The sequence below is a fragment of the Cyanistes caeruleus genome, chromosome 10, assembly GCF_971803275.1.
Source record: "Cyanistes caeruleus chromosome 10, bCyaCae1.hap1.1, whole genome shotgun sequence".
In the NCBI taxonomy this organism is placed as follows: domain Eukaryota; kingdom Metazoa; phylum Chordata; class Aves; order Passeriformes; family Paridae; genus Cyanistes; species Cyanistes caeruleus.
Genome location: NC_141710.1, coordinates 5,911,673 through 5,926,200, shown reverse-complemented (window position 1 = coordinate 5,926,200; position 14,528 = coordinate 5,911,673). Strand labels below are relative to the sequence as shown.

The following is a 14,528-nucleotide window of genomic DNA, read 5'->3' as shown; positions in this document are numbered from 1 at the left end:
CTTGGGTGTAAATAGCAAATTTGGAATATGGTTTACCAGAGAGCAGAAGTCTTTTAAATAGATTTAGGGTTGTTGTGTGATGCAAGATGCCTCAGAGCATCTGCATCACCTTGGTGCAACCAGCTCTTTAAATGTTAATTGACTTGTTGAAATCAAAAGATAAAATTCAAGGGTACTAAACCATGCAATTAACATTTAAGATTTCAGTTCTGCTTTAAAGGTTTATAATTTATGGAATCTTTTAGGAAAATGGCAGGAAAAAAGGGTGTATGAGAAGAGAGTTAGAAGGTGAAGAGGAAGCCATAGTTCAGTTGGACAGAGGGATGGTTGTAATTTGGAGACAAGACACAGAAGCTAGGAAGGTGCTCGTGTTGACAAATGTGTGAGTATGAGCAGCACAGTGGGGTTGGACAGCATCTCCTCAGTACCTGAGCATGGAAAGAAAGTTCATGGTTTATGGTCAGGAAGCCTTGAGCTTCTTGGCAGCAGGAGGATGGGTGTGCAGAGCCAGCAGGTAAATGAGTGTGCTAGATCAGCATAGCACTCACATCATTTTGTTAGGAGAGCAGCTTTCGTGGCATAGATAAAAAAGGCTGAAGAAATTAAATTCTAAGAATGTTTCCTTTTTTATCCCCTCAGAACTTAGTGTATTATATTGAACAAATGTTGCTTTAAAATATTCTCTTAGTAGTTCATGCTCTTATGTGGGGTTGGAAAAAGATTCAGCCTTTGGTAGTCTGCATTCTGATGCTTTTGCTTTTTCTTCTGAAATCATCTTTTTGTAAAAAAAATTCTTTTCATGCCTCCTGCCACCACTAGTGAAGACCTGATTTTGATGATGTTGCTGTAAAAGAAGAGACGCCAAATAAATAAAATCCATCCATGCTCTTGTAAAAGGTGTCCATAGTGGCCCTGTTAGACCAGTGGGGAATTGACTGAAATCAGACAGGTGGTGGCACCACTTGTGCCTCTATTCAGAGGGGTCAGGAGGAACCTGTTCCCACCCTGCCCCCAGAGCCACCTGTGTGAGCACTAGCCATCCCTGACCTTTAAGCCCCCAAGAGTCTCTTACAACATACACCAAACTACGAGTAATGGTACACGACAGAGAGCACAGAGTTGCACTCACAGCTGGACGAGAAAATGAAGGGGGAAAGTGTCTGTGTGAGACCCAGCTAACTGACAACAAAGCCCAGGGGGATCAGATAAAAAGGATTTTGAACTATTATCTGCTTTCATAACTTCTTAATTTCCTGAACCTTTCTTCTCTCAAATAGCTGTAATTATTTATAAACTTCACATGATTTTAGGCTGTAGACCATGCACAAGTGGTGATGGTTTCGAAAGAATGTTATTTCAGTTATTCCCAGAGAGTAGGTCCCATCCTTCAATATGATTCAGACTCAGCCACAGTGATTCATGCTTAGTGACCTTTGTAGCTTAAATAACAAGTCCTTGACCTAAACAAAACCCCCAAAACTGTTTCACTCAGAATGTGTCTTCTGACAAGTATTGCAGTGAGGTTACATCTTCTTTCTGTAGCCTGGCTTACAATTTACTGGAAGATTTCAGTGCTCACTTCTCTCATCAAGAAAAAAAAACAAAATTGCAGAAATAGCTAAATAGTTTTCTAGGTACAATGCTAGTCTAGTGTGAACAGCAGATTTGGTCAAAACCTGAGATATTCTTAAGAAGCATGCAGGAAATGTACCCACCTCACTGCATGTTGCCATTTCTCCTTCCTCAGCCAAAATCCTTTACAGTTAGTAAATTTATAAGGTTATAAATTGGATTTGTGGGGTCCTAATTAAGGTCCAGAGATGAGAGTCATAGAAAAAAGAAGTATAAAAGACATTCTTGTCTAGTTCTCATTATAATTACATCTTCAAAAGGTTTCTAAATGGACAGGCAGCCCAAGAGATGGGCCCAGTTCTGCCCAAGTGGAAGTGGTGTGGTTCTGTGCAGCTGCTCCATTTCCTTGTCCCTTGAATGGGAGTTTGAGTTTCCATCCCACAGAAAGCTCAAGGCAGTGATTCACCCTTGGTTCTGTCCTTATTAGAAAGTTTTCCTGTAAACTAACTCTCAGCCCAACTCATTGACAGAAATACCTGTATTTTTCTGTTCATACTGGTTTGCCTGTTGAGTAATACCACTGTGTTCTGATGGTTATCTGCAGTTCTGGTTGTTTCAGAACAAGGTGTGAGAAGAAGCATCTCCAGAGGTTAAACTGGGAAAGCAGGTGCAATGACAGTAGTGAGGCTCCTTTAGGAGCTTCCAAGAAGCCTTGAAGCAGTTCCTGCTCCGCTGCTCATCCCCCAGGTCATGCCTTGGTTTGACTCAGCACTGACAGTGCTGTAGAATGTGAGCATCCAAGGCACTGCACATCAGCCAGGTTTGCTTAGAGGGCTTTCAGTTTAGTTGTGATTAACCTCATGAGTTCGTGATTAAACAGACTGAAAGAACCCGTGAGCTGGAGCTGAAGCTGGAAACCACTCCAGCAAGCCTGAGGAGCACACTGCTCTGCACCTGATGTTTCCCAAATAACCATCAGAGTCTCTGTGACTCAGGTCCTGAATACTTCTGGCCTTAATCACAATTCTTGTGTGTATTTTGGCATAAAAGGTACGCTGAAGTGGCATTTGGAGTGGCACTGGTAAAATCTGTTTCCTGACCTTACTGTGGTTTGTCCTAAGATTTATGGGCCTGCTTCGTCAAGCCAAGATTTCAAAAGGAAATGCAGAGTTTCTTATCTGAACCCCTTCTGTCAAATCTTATCAGAAGTTGCATCATGGAGGATCTCTTCACCCAGAGTAGGAACTTGGGCTGTGAATTGTGCTGCAAACATTTTCCTCTTGTAGACCTTGCTTTGCAGTTTGTGCTGAAAAACGGGTTAAATATATTTCATGTCTAAGATCCGTAGATGCCACGTTAGTTTTCACCTCTATGCTGGACTAGATTCTGTTTCTTTCTAGATGCATTTGACAAGCTTACATCACTAATTTGTAATTATGATAATTAATAATGCATTCATTATTCCAAAAACACTTCCAGTGCAGGTATATTAGTATTTAAGTTTTTGTATCATCCAGAATTAATGTGTATTTTTAAAAAGGTAAACAATTCATAATGACTCTGACCAGAAGGTAAAAGTATATAACTGTGCAAAAATTAGGAGAAAATAATTACAATTTAGTGACAAGCAATTACCACATTGATAGCAAAGGTACAAAGAGGTTTTTGCCTGTACTGTGTTTGATACAGCATTGGATGGGCATGGAGTCTGTGTTAGTGATTCCTGCAGGAACGCAAGTGATGCTGATTGGTGATAGTTACCTGGAAGGTGATGTGGGTGGGAAGTGGTGTCTCACAAGTTCCCCTGCTTCTCCAGCACCTTGAGTCTGTTTGCTGGTCTCACATGCCTTATCCATGATTCTGTCTTATTTTCAATTATACTAGAGATGTTAAATTCTTGTTATACTAAATCTCTTAATCAGCTGAATAGCTTTCTTCCTCCTTTCTTTCTTCTTTTTTTTAATTAGCAGCTTGGAGTGAGTGTCTGTAGTGCCGAGGGATCCCTGAGAAGGCTTTTGAATCAAGAAGCAGTTTTTCACTGTCTTCCTAGGGAAGCTTGAATGCATTCTTAGAGAAAACATGACTTTTCCTGCTCTTTGGCTGGCTGTGTCCTGCATGATTAAATAGTTGTTGACATTTAGGTTCTTTTCGGGATTGCCATTAAATCCTTCCAAAATCCTTTGCAGTTAGTAAATTTATAAGGTGGTGAAGTAACCTACTTGGATGTGAGGACTCAGGCTGTCATCCCCTAGGAAGAATGTCTTCCTCACTATTTTGTGTTGCTGCAGATGTGGCTCCCCATCTTTTCTTGATTTATATTTACTAGTCTTCGGGGTTTTTCCATAAGTCTTGCATTCTTCCAACTATATTTTGCTTTTAAAATAGTTTAAAAGTAACTCCATATAAGAGAATTGCTAATCTAGTTCAGTGTGAAGCAATGTACAATTAAGTACACACACAGATATATATATACACACACACACATATATATGTATATATATATCTATATGTGTGTATATATATGTGGCTATAGTCATAGTTAAAACTAAACTAAGCATAGCTAAAACTTGTCTTCATTATGGCTGCCTTTCCCATAAGGAATGCAGTTTTTAACCCTTGATTGTGATATTTAGCACATTAGTTAGTGATATTTAGTCCTTACACTTAAACCTGTTTGAGAAATCCTGGGTGGGAGCAGCTTGTTTGATGCCCTGCCCTGCTCCTAGTGCAGCTTGTCTCCATTGTGGATTGCGTCTTTCCTTGGTTCTGGGATTACAGAGCCTTCACAAAGTTGAGGCAGGCCAGATTTACTGATGCTATTGGGAAATTGTTCAAATTAATGTTTCTCATAGGCAAAGAGAGACAATGACAGTGGTTTGGTGGCATTCACACAGGTGTCCCCCTCATGTTATTGCATTAAATGCATTACATGCTGCTTATGCTTTTCTGCTGTTAGAGCAGTACAATTTCCTCCCTACAAGCTGAATTCAAATGCCAAGACTCGCCTGGAGAAGTGCCCCCAGCCCTGTGTGATGCTGGGCTTGGTTCATGGTCCCTGTGGGAGCCATGGGTTCCAGCTCAGGCTCTGGAAGGTCAGGGGCAGGACAAAGGCACTGGATCAGCTGGGCCAGCCTGCAGGAGGGAAGTACATAGTTCCAGTATGGAGTCACCAGGGGTTTGCTGCATTGGGTTAGGACTATGAACCTGTGCAGTTTCTTGACCAGAAGAGTGAGTGCATTTTATTTATATTTTGTAAAATAGCTGACTTTCATAAAAATGCAGTTTCTCATTTTTGCAATTATTCTCTTGCTTGAAGCTTGGAATTTTTCTTTCCTTCCCATAAATTATATTTCATTTTGGGGCTCTGGCTTAGAATTAAATTGATATTTATTACTTTTCCAAAAAAGATTTTTTTAAAATAAAAATACAAAACAAGGGTCTCAATTACAAGCAAGTACAGTGTTTGTGAAGCACCAGACAGTCCCTTCTTCTGTGCAGTGACTCTTTGTGTTCTTCTTGTATTGCAGCTGAAATTTGGAACTGTGAGGCAGTGCCAGCTGGAGTGGCACAAGTGATTTCTCATGGTAACAGATGTCCCAGAGATGGAATTACTGAAGGGACAGATGGCCCCCATCTCTTTTCCCATTGTTTCATTATTAGTAAAGATGCCATGCTCCATGTCAGGCAGGCAGGAAAGTGCCACTCAGATGAAAAGCATTTCCATCCACTCTCCTTAGGTGACCTCTCCAGTTTCCTGCCACCCCTCCTCACTGAGCAGCTGCTAGGTCTGCCTGAGTTACATCTTTTCTTCTTCCATGACTTGCCACAGTCAGAATGTAGGATAAAAACAAGAAAATTGGAAGAAACCAATGCTGAAGTGCAAAATTCTCAAGGGGAAGTACGGGTGTTCATGGGGGATATGAAATGAGATCTCTTTGTATAGTAAATTCCATTGTGCTCCTCTGGCAGTTGCCTTTAGCTAAACCAACCTTGAAATGGTTCTGCACCTCAAGCTGGATACAGGGCTGCAAAGCAAATTTCAGTGATGCTGTTTCAGAAATTATTGCCCAGAGGAGGTTTATAACTTGGGTTCATAATTCTCTTTGGAAAGAGAGAGGTTAAAGATGGAGTAATAGACTAAGAAGCAAACTAGGGTGAGAATTGACCTATGTAGAGGAAATGTAGGAGCATATATAAACACTGAAATGATTAGATCAGTGAGTTCAAGGATGTCAAGGAACAGAAAATCAGTGAGATGGCAGTAAGAACAGTGACAGGCCTCACACAGTGAGGTTCATGACAAGTAAAAGCAAAATATTATAGCTATGGGGATGAGAAGTATATGTGTCTAATCTGGCTAATCCTTGTTCTTTTCTTTTTCTATATCAGTGATGCTATTGCTGAGATTAGAGCTGTCTGTATTGAAGAAATTGGTGTCTGGATGAAAATGTACAGTGATGCCTTCCTGAATGATAGTTATTTAAAATATGTTGGCTGGACACTACATGACAGGGTGAGTATTGTGTATTCCCACACTCAGCAGAGTGCTCTAGAGGCAGCTGCTGCCCAGCACAGCGTCATTCTTGGCTTACAGAGAGATTGTTGTTTCCTCACCTGGTATCTTTCAATCGGGTCACTTCCAGGTATTGGCTCAAATTAGGAGGCAATACTCCCAGTCTGCTTGGTCCACGTGTTTTTCATGTGTCCAGTCTCTGATGAAGTATCTTGACAGAAATCCTTCCATGGGGCTTTTCTGTTGATTACAAGAGAAGTCTCCTCAGAGCACCCCTGAAAGCCTCTGTGTCCGAAGCAGAATGGAAAAAGGATTTCTATGTCTCTTCCACTTATATTGCCCAAAGGTTAAAGGAAAAAAGGAGATCTCTTGGCCCTCAGTAGACACCATTGGTTCCACAGCCAGTGGAGTTCTCTTCAGTTCACTTTCCCTTCCTTGAAGAATCTTTTTAGCTTTTTCTTCAGAAAACTGTTGAAACACCAGATGGAAGGAAAAGAGGTGCTTTTCTGGCTCATCACAGTTCTTAATGCTGATGGTATCCACCCAGTTCCCGCAGCAAGAGGAGCCCATTCTGGGTGCTGACAGAGGACTTTGCACTTCTGCCTGGGAGATTTTATATACCAGGCAGCAATGGGACTGGCTGTGCTCCCACTCCCACCAAAACCACTGGAATCAGTTGTTTTACTCTGAATTCCCTTGCTAACACTATCCAAGGAGTACAAAGGAGACTTAGAGTACTGTTGAAATGCTCATCAAATTCCAGCATCCCGATTCAGACTAGTCTTCTTTTCTAGGAGCACTGCTGGAAAAAAAAATTGTAAGTCTGCAAGTTCTTTCAGATGACTTGCATAACTCATAGTTAACAGCTGATTCTTTAAAAATATTACTTTTTTCACTGGAGGATCTCTCACACCTTTTGCATCCTTCAGCCAGTGCTGTCCTGTTGTGAGAGATGGAATGTAAAACATTTGGGGATAACAAATGCAATGTGTGTGCCCTGTGTCCCTGCCCTGGCAGCTAGTTGAGCTGCTGAGCCCATGCCCAGTCATTTTGAGCCCCTGAGCGCTGATTGTGAGCACGAGTTGTCAGTCATGAGGTGCCTGTGGGCTCCTTCCTGAAGACAAACAGCCACACTGCCTGCATCAACCACCTGGTGAGCCTACGTCTCTATTTTGGATTTCCTTGCTGCATTCTTTTATCTTTTTGTGGAACCACTTGAAAGGGAAGCGCTAACAGACGTCTAAGTGATGGCACATTAATTCTTTCTATATGCAAATAGGAAGTAATTTAACATTGTAGGTGACTGTATGTGGGTTTTGGTTTTTAGCTAAATTGCAAATTGGCTTTGGTCATTTGCATAAAATTTTAAATTACATTAAACAAATGACAGTATTATGTTTTTTAATATTCATGTGCATTTGGTTAAAGTATTCTGACAGCTAATCTCAGTGTTTTTTATTTAGCAAGGTGAAGTGAGGTTGAAGTGTTTGAAAGCTCTGCAGAGTCTGTATACCAACAGAGAGTTGTTTCCCAAACTGGAGCTGTTCACTAATAGATTCAAGGTAAGAGGAAATACAGTTTTTGGAAGGATGGCAAAAGTAACAGTGTCATTATCCTGTTGTGGTCTTTGAGTCACATCTATTAAGAATAAAGTCATTAGTTTTTGAGGAAGCTTGTAACTGCACTACTAAAACTGGGTTACTGAATGCTGAAATTAAGCCAAGTCCATTTCACAGGGTTTATCTTGGAAGATTTGTCAGACCTAACCAGGATGATTATTTGTCTGTATGTATTATTTATAGCTTCTATATTGTCCTTATTCAATCTGCCTCTACTTACTTAATTTTCGATTTATTGAATTAAAAGGATGTACACAATTTAAATTACACAGTTTAAAATATAGCTGAAAGTAGCAGCCTGTAATGAAGGGTTGTTTGTTACACAGCTTTTTTAGCTCAATATGTGCTTGTGTTTGGAGGGAGAGTCACTTGGATGTGCATCACAGTCCTCTACACAGTGAACTGGCCTTGCTGCAGAACAGGAGTTCACATTGTGCTTCCACACCCCTTGAGCCGGATTGGCTTTTCAGGAGAGAAGTGCTGGGGGGGATAATTCACGGGGTTTTTATCAGCACAAACTTTTTGCATAATATCTGGGTAAGAATGTGGCTCTTAATTCACTTTGTGGTCTGACTGCATTATTGTACAAGTGAACTGTCTGGAGGGATGGGTGTGGAATTGTTCCTGCTCTTGTTTGGATGCCTGGTGAGGAGACTGTTCAGGCCCTGCCACCATGTCAGCTGCTACATCTCCCCATGGCTTTTGTGTTCTGCAGAACACACTACTGTGGGAAAGGCTACCCCTAAGGAAAAACTCATTTATCTCATTTAAATCTTTATTAGAATGCTGATGAAACAATTTGTTTAGAAAAGAAACAGAGCTGACTGGTTTATTTTAACTTAAATCATTATTATAATGCTGATAAAAAATTCTGTTTAGAAAAGTGGAGATTAAAATATTTATAAATACTGTGCACAAGACTTAAACTTCTCCCTGTAGATTTTATGCTGGTTCACTGGTTTGTCTGCCATTTCACAATTAACTCCTCCAGTCTGATCTAGAAAACAAAAAAAAAACAAAAAACAAAAACAAAAAAAAACCCAAAAAAAGAAATTTGTCCTATTTTCCCTGTATGTAAACAATTTATAAAAACATGATAATCAGCATTTTACCACATTCACTTGTGATGTTGAAAAAAGATGCTTAACCTTCAGTAAAGCCTAGATATTAAGGAAGGTTTTTTTTCAAATGATAATTATATAATAGAGCATATCTTTATTGATAGTCTCCTTCATTTAAGATAACAATCTTAAAGGGCAGATTAAATAAATATCTGTCAGAAATGAACTAAGTATAGTTGACTAAAGTAGGAGATAAAACTGGATCATTTTGTGAGACCACTTAAGAGCCTGCATTCTTCTAATTTTATAAAGCCATTTTCTGGGACTGTCAGTAAAGTCAAAACTTCCTCTCGTAGGAGAGAACCTGGGAAACAGGTTCAGACCTCAAACTTCTTCTCTAATGCCTCCATAAGTCTGGTTTCCTCTATCCTCACAGGACAACCAGAAAAATGGAGCCTCCAACTCTGCTGCTTTTCCTCTTCACTCTGTGCAGATTTAGATTTGTTTTTATTTGCTGCTTCTGTAATTCCACTTATTTTTGAATAGGCCACTAAAGCTCTCATGGGCCTTCATCTACTTCTCTTTACTAGAAAATATGCTGGATGCTTCTTTGTCAGGATCCCATCATTTGTATGGGAAAAGACTTCTTTGAGGCTGAACCTCTCCCATGCACCCACAAAACTTTCAGGACAATCTGGGACACTTTGGATAATAGTTACTCTGTAATATATTCCAGGAAAACTACAGGAACATGAAATGAAACCCCAAATACATTCTGCCTTTCATAGCACAGACGTTCCTTTTAAAGGAAGCCAGGTTAGCCTGTCCATTGCTGCTTGACTTGGACAGGAAATTTTAATTTCTGTCAAAGAGGTTCAGAAGGAAGGGGGGCCTTGTTAGGAATTTATCTTTCTTCTGTCCCATAAAAGCTGGTTTTACTACAGAAATCTGTATCATTATGAAATAAGTAAGAGGAAAAGGTGTGTTCAAAGTCTCTGTGAGCCTAGAGAACAGATTTATTTAACATAATCATTAATCACTTTCAGTTTCTGCCACATCAAGAGAACAAAAAGCTGGCTTGGCCCAAATGCCTGGACTTGGATTTACAGCTGCACTGTCAGGGATGTGGCCTTTGGCACGAGGATGGAGCAAAGTTCCAAATTAATGCTTTTTGAATCTCTGATACATTAGCTAAATGTCTTGCTGCCACAGACTCCACCACCACCTCTTTGAAAAATAATTGACCTAACTGCCATTTTCAGTTCCTTGGCTGCTTGTTTATATTTCTTCATCAGAATTTAATCGACCTGCACAGTTCAGCTAGTGTTCAGTTCAATCCATTCAAATAGAGAGAAATCTCTCTAGAGGTCTCCTAGCTGTTTAAAGAATAAATTAATTTGATCCATAGTGCCTTGTAGTGGTGTGTTAATATTTCACCACCTTCCAGAGAGCTGTGACAAGGATGTGATCCTGTCTCTTTTTCTAAGAAAAATGCCTGTTCTTTCCAGCATTTGTGTTTCTAAGGTGATATGCTGGAAAATAAGCTCAGTCCATCAAAACAAAAATTTGTCCATCAAAGAGAAGACTTTTATTTTCCATCAAGATGTCCTGTCCAATACAGACATTAACTGACCCCATATGGAAAGGTGGGAATTAACTCCTCTGCAGTCAGTGCCAAAGTGCTTCATCTCTCACCCTATGCTGTCTCCACAACCTGGGAGCAGAAGGAGAGATTGGCTCTTCAGTCTGCCTTGTTCAGAGCCTAATATAGAATGGAAAACTGATCTTCAGGGACACTGAGAATTAGTAACTCAGCTTAAAAATACAGGCCTGTGCCCTGTTCTGCTGCTTTAGAACAGTACAGGGAATCTCTGTAAAGGCAGATTGAGCAGATGGGGGTTGGACCTTGCTCAGCCAGAAGTTACACCTTTCATTCAGGGTAATGAAGTGGGGCAGTTTTTCTGCTGCTGTCCAACCCAAGTTCATGACTTCAGGAAAGACCTGTTAAATTAATCCAACCCAGAACAGTGCTGTAACTCCCAAGTCTCCTCCCTCCCTTTCTGGCAAACACACAAGGATAAGGACTGTTGAAGCACTTGTTCCTGTTGTTCCACTGTGCACATGGCACACAGCTGAGGGGTACATTATAAGGCTGGTAATGTTGAGGGGCTCTCACTGTCAACGTGTCAAAACATCTTCCTCCCAAAAAGTATTTATTTTATAATCTCTAGAATTTTCCACCTGCTGGCTGTGCTGTGTTGTGCCCTGTGACTGACCTAGAGTTGCCTTGCAGGACCGCATTGTGTCCATGACCCTGGACAAGGAGTACGATGTCGCTGTGGAAGCCATTCGATTGGTCACGCTCATTCTCCAGTGAGTGCTGCTCCAAACCCCTGTGTTCCCTTGGAAAATTACCTAAACCAGGAACATTTGAGTGAACTGAGTGCCTTGTTTGTGTATTGAAGTGAATGCATTACTTTACACTTAGTATGAAATTGAACTGAACACATAATATGGACATGAAGCTAAAGTAAGATATTTAATTTCATGGAAATATAGGAGGCAAAGTTTAAAAAATATTTGGATGTTTTGGAGTCATCAGTGCATCCATAGTGTGGAAGAATGCCAAAGGGCATTTCTACCTTTTGCCAAGGGCAGAACAACTGTCCTCCCAAAATGAGTGGATTACACTTGCTAGAATAACTCCAGCAGTAACACAGATGCAGCATAGGGAGATTTGATTGATTTCCTGACACAGCTGGAAAGTGTCACATGGTAGGACACCTGCTTCCAGGCTTTTCCATGTGGGGATGCAGTGGCTCCCCTGAGGTAAGGAGCACCTCAGACATCCTCCCACATGGTGATGTGGAACCAGCCTGTCCCCAGCAGCTTCATGAGAGTGCACCTGGAGGGGCACTGCTAGGCTTTTATATTTATTAAAAACTGTATTAAAGAACATCTGGTTTACAAGCAGATGCACAAAAGTTTTGCTTCATATTTTATATCCAGTGGCTCCACTTTGAAGAATGTTTTTGGACATGCAGAATTTGAATGAAGTTTACACTATCCTTTCCTTAGTAAAGAAGTCTAGACTTCAGCTTTTTATTTTTGGGTCACTTTTTTAAAGCGATTAGCCTTGTAATATTAGCAAGAAATTAAATCTTGCATCTACTTTTATGTTTCTAAAGTAAATATAACAAATATGATCTGAAATTATGTGTAGAGCACATCTCTTTCCTGCATTATCAGCAATTTTTGCGAACACAGTAAGTTTTAAGGTCAAAAACTACCCAGTGCACCTTTTTTTTTGTCTGTTCTTGCTTTCTTTTTGGTTGCCCATTGAAAGCACAGGCAAAGCTAAATGTCTTTAGCACCAGAAGGGTCACTTTGAAGAGCACAGGGCAATATTCTGGCAGATAGGAACTCCAAAAAGGTGTCTGGAGCAATCCTTATGGAGAATGACCAATTAAAATTATGCCTTGCATGAAGCCAAATGATTTAGAGTCCTGATACATAAATGGTTCTGATGGATGCCAACTAAACAAGGATGGAGGTAATATCCTGATTGTGACAGTGCTGGTATTTTTATATACTTTTTCTAATATTCTGGGACAGGCAGCCAAGGGAAGTGTTCAAAAGTGGGTGTAGCACTTGGGGACATGGATTAGTGGTGAACACAGAGGGCCTGGGTTAATGGTTGGACTCAGTGAGCACTGGGGTCTTTCCCAACCTAAAGGATTCTGTGATTCCAGGTTTCCAGTTTGTGATGTTTGAGCAGTGTTTGGCATCTTGCAGTATGTGCATTGAAGTTTGTATGATGGTCTAAGGAATAAGCAGGGGAGGGTTTGTATGGCAGTGATTCTGATCCTTTCATAATATTATTTTATCTCTCTATTGATACAACTGGGAGAAGGAAATCAGAGAAACTTCCAGTCTTACAGGCACTTCAAATACTTCTCTATTTTGAAATTGAACCAAAGCTCAAAGTCCTTGTTCAACCATGTAGGATTTTGTGGGACATGAGCCAACCTTGTATCTGTCCCAAGTGAGCTGTGGGAGGTGTGGGATGGAAATGAAACCTGTCCTGTAGTTCAGGTGTTACTGTGACTCTTTCAGTGGGAGCGAGGAGGCTCTGTCCAATGAAGACTGTGAGAATGTTTATCACCTGGTGTACTCAGCACACCGGCCTGTGGCAGTAGCAGCTGGGGAATTCCTCCACAAAAAGTAAGTCATTAGTTGCCCTGGAATAAGACCAGATTTGTGATTGCTTCCTAAAGAGGTAACATCAAAAAGCAAAGAAGCAGTGGAGTGAAACATTGCAATTTAGGAAATGAGGTATTTAATTTAAATTACAGACTTTATTCTCTTGTTTAAACAAGATCTGGGGACTTGAAGAAACTGAATATGCATTTTTCTTGCTGTACAATTCAGATAACATTTCCTAACAAGGGTTAAATATACAAAGGCTGCACAAACTTCTGAAGTTGGTTTAAGTCCTGCAGCACTTGCTGAATTCCCAGTGTGATAAGATACATATATTGGAGCTGTCCTCTGGGTATCTACCTGATACATACACAGTCATAATTTCTATCAAGTTTTAAGCCAGTTTATTTCTCTGATTTGAATTTGAGAGGTTTTTTATGTAGCAATAATTACAAAATTTGTTTCTAAACTCGCTATCTTCCCCTGAAAATACATTGCATTATGTTACATCTCTCATGTCCTCACTATTCCAAAGGACATGAGCCAGCTTTTCCATAGATGTGAGTCACACCACCCCAGTGACTGTGACCAGGGCATTGCCACATCACAGGAGTTAACCTCTTCCTTTTATTGTTTGCAGTTAAAATTCTTTCTGCAGGAATTTGATTTTTTCCCCTCATGGGTTGTGACATTAGATTTTTTTATTACATGTATAGAGGATTTATATTAGAACCCAGATTGTCTAATTTTTTCATGCCAAGATACAGGTAGGAAAAAATACACAAAATCATCTGTTTTTCTTTGCCAGTGCTCTAATTCTCTATGGTTTATTAGGGATTTACAACTCCACGTTGTAATTGTAAGCTTTCATTGATGGATTTTTGGAATTCCAGCTTTCTGATCAAGCACTATCCGTTTTAAGGAATATATGTGCAGATCTCCATTACCAGCAAGACATTAACAGCAATACTAGTTATTGGAAAGGGTTAGGTTCTCATTAAAAATATACACTAAAATTCCTTTACTAATCAACATGTGACAAAATACTTTTGAAAAATGCCTCAAAGGTAAATAAGGACATAGCTGCACCTCACTGCACTTAGGATAAAAACTTCATTCTGACTTCTTTTGTGAGGTACTAAGCTGTGTTCTGTAAATGTGTCTCAAGGCTAACAGCATGGAGACAAGATTGTCCCATTCTTAACTAATTTTGTCTTGGTTTCTGCAAAGAAAATCTCCAGTTAAGTAAGTTAGAATCTATTTCAGGCACTTGAGGTGTGATTTATCTCACCTAATTTAATACATTTTGCTATCACTTTCTCTGTGATAATCATCAATCATGCTCTCTGTGCTTAGCAAAGGAAAGCGAACAGTACAGAGGATATAAAAGATGACCAAATACAGAAGATCACTGGCTCACCCCTGAGGTGCAGGTTGTAAGTTTTCATCACCTGCAGAGGTGCTCATTGCTTATCTGTTAAGATAAGCAAGGGGATGAGGTAATGTTTTTAACTAAAATACAACATTTGTGTGGAACTTATCCTTCTCTTCAGTGAGCTA

At 40.1% G+C, this 14,528-nt stretch overlaps 1 protein-coding gene across 6 annotated transcripts in view; it reads left to right on the top strand.

Annotated features, from left to right (window-relative positions):
* STAG1 (STAG1 cohesin complex component) overlaps window positions 1–14,528 on the top strand; it is a 154,200-nt gene that overhangs the window by 104,161 nt on the left and 35,511 nt on the right. For all 6 annotated transcript variants that reach the window (XM_086844356.1, XM_086844357.1, XM_086844361.1 and 3 more), the window contains 4 exons: window positions 5,962–6,085; window positions 7,549–7,647; window positions 11,059–11,138; window positions 12,882–12,989. In XM_086844356.1, the coding sequence (XP_086700482.1) occupies window positions 5,962–6,085; window positions 7,549–7,647; window positions 11,059–11,138; window positions 12,882–12,989 (411 nt within the window). The remainder of the gene's footprint in view (window positions 1–5,961; window positions 6,086–7,548; window positions 7,648–11,058; window positions 11,139–12,881; window positions 12,990–14,528) is intronic.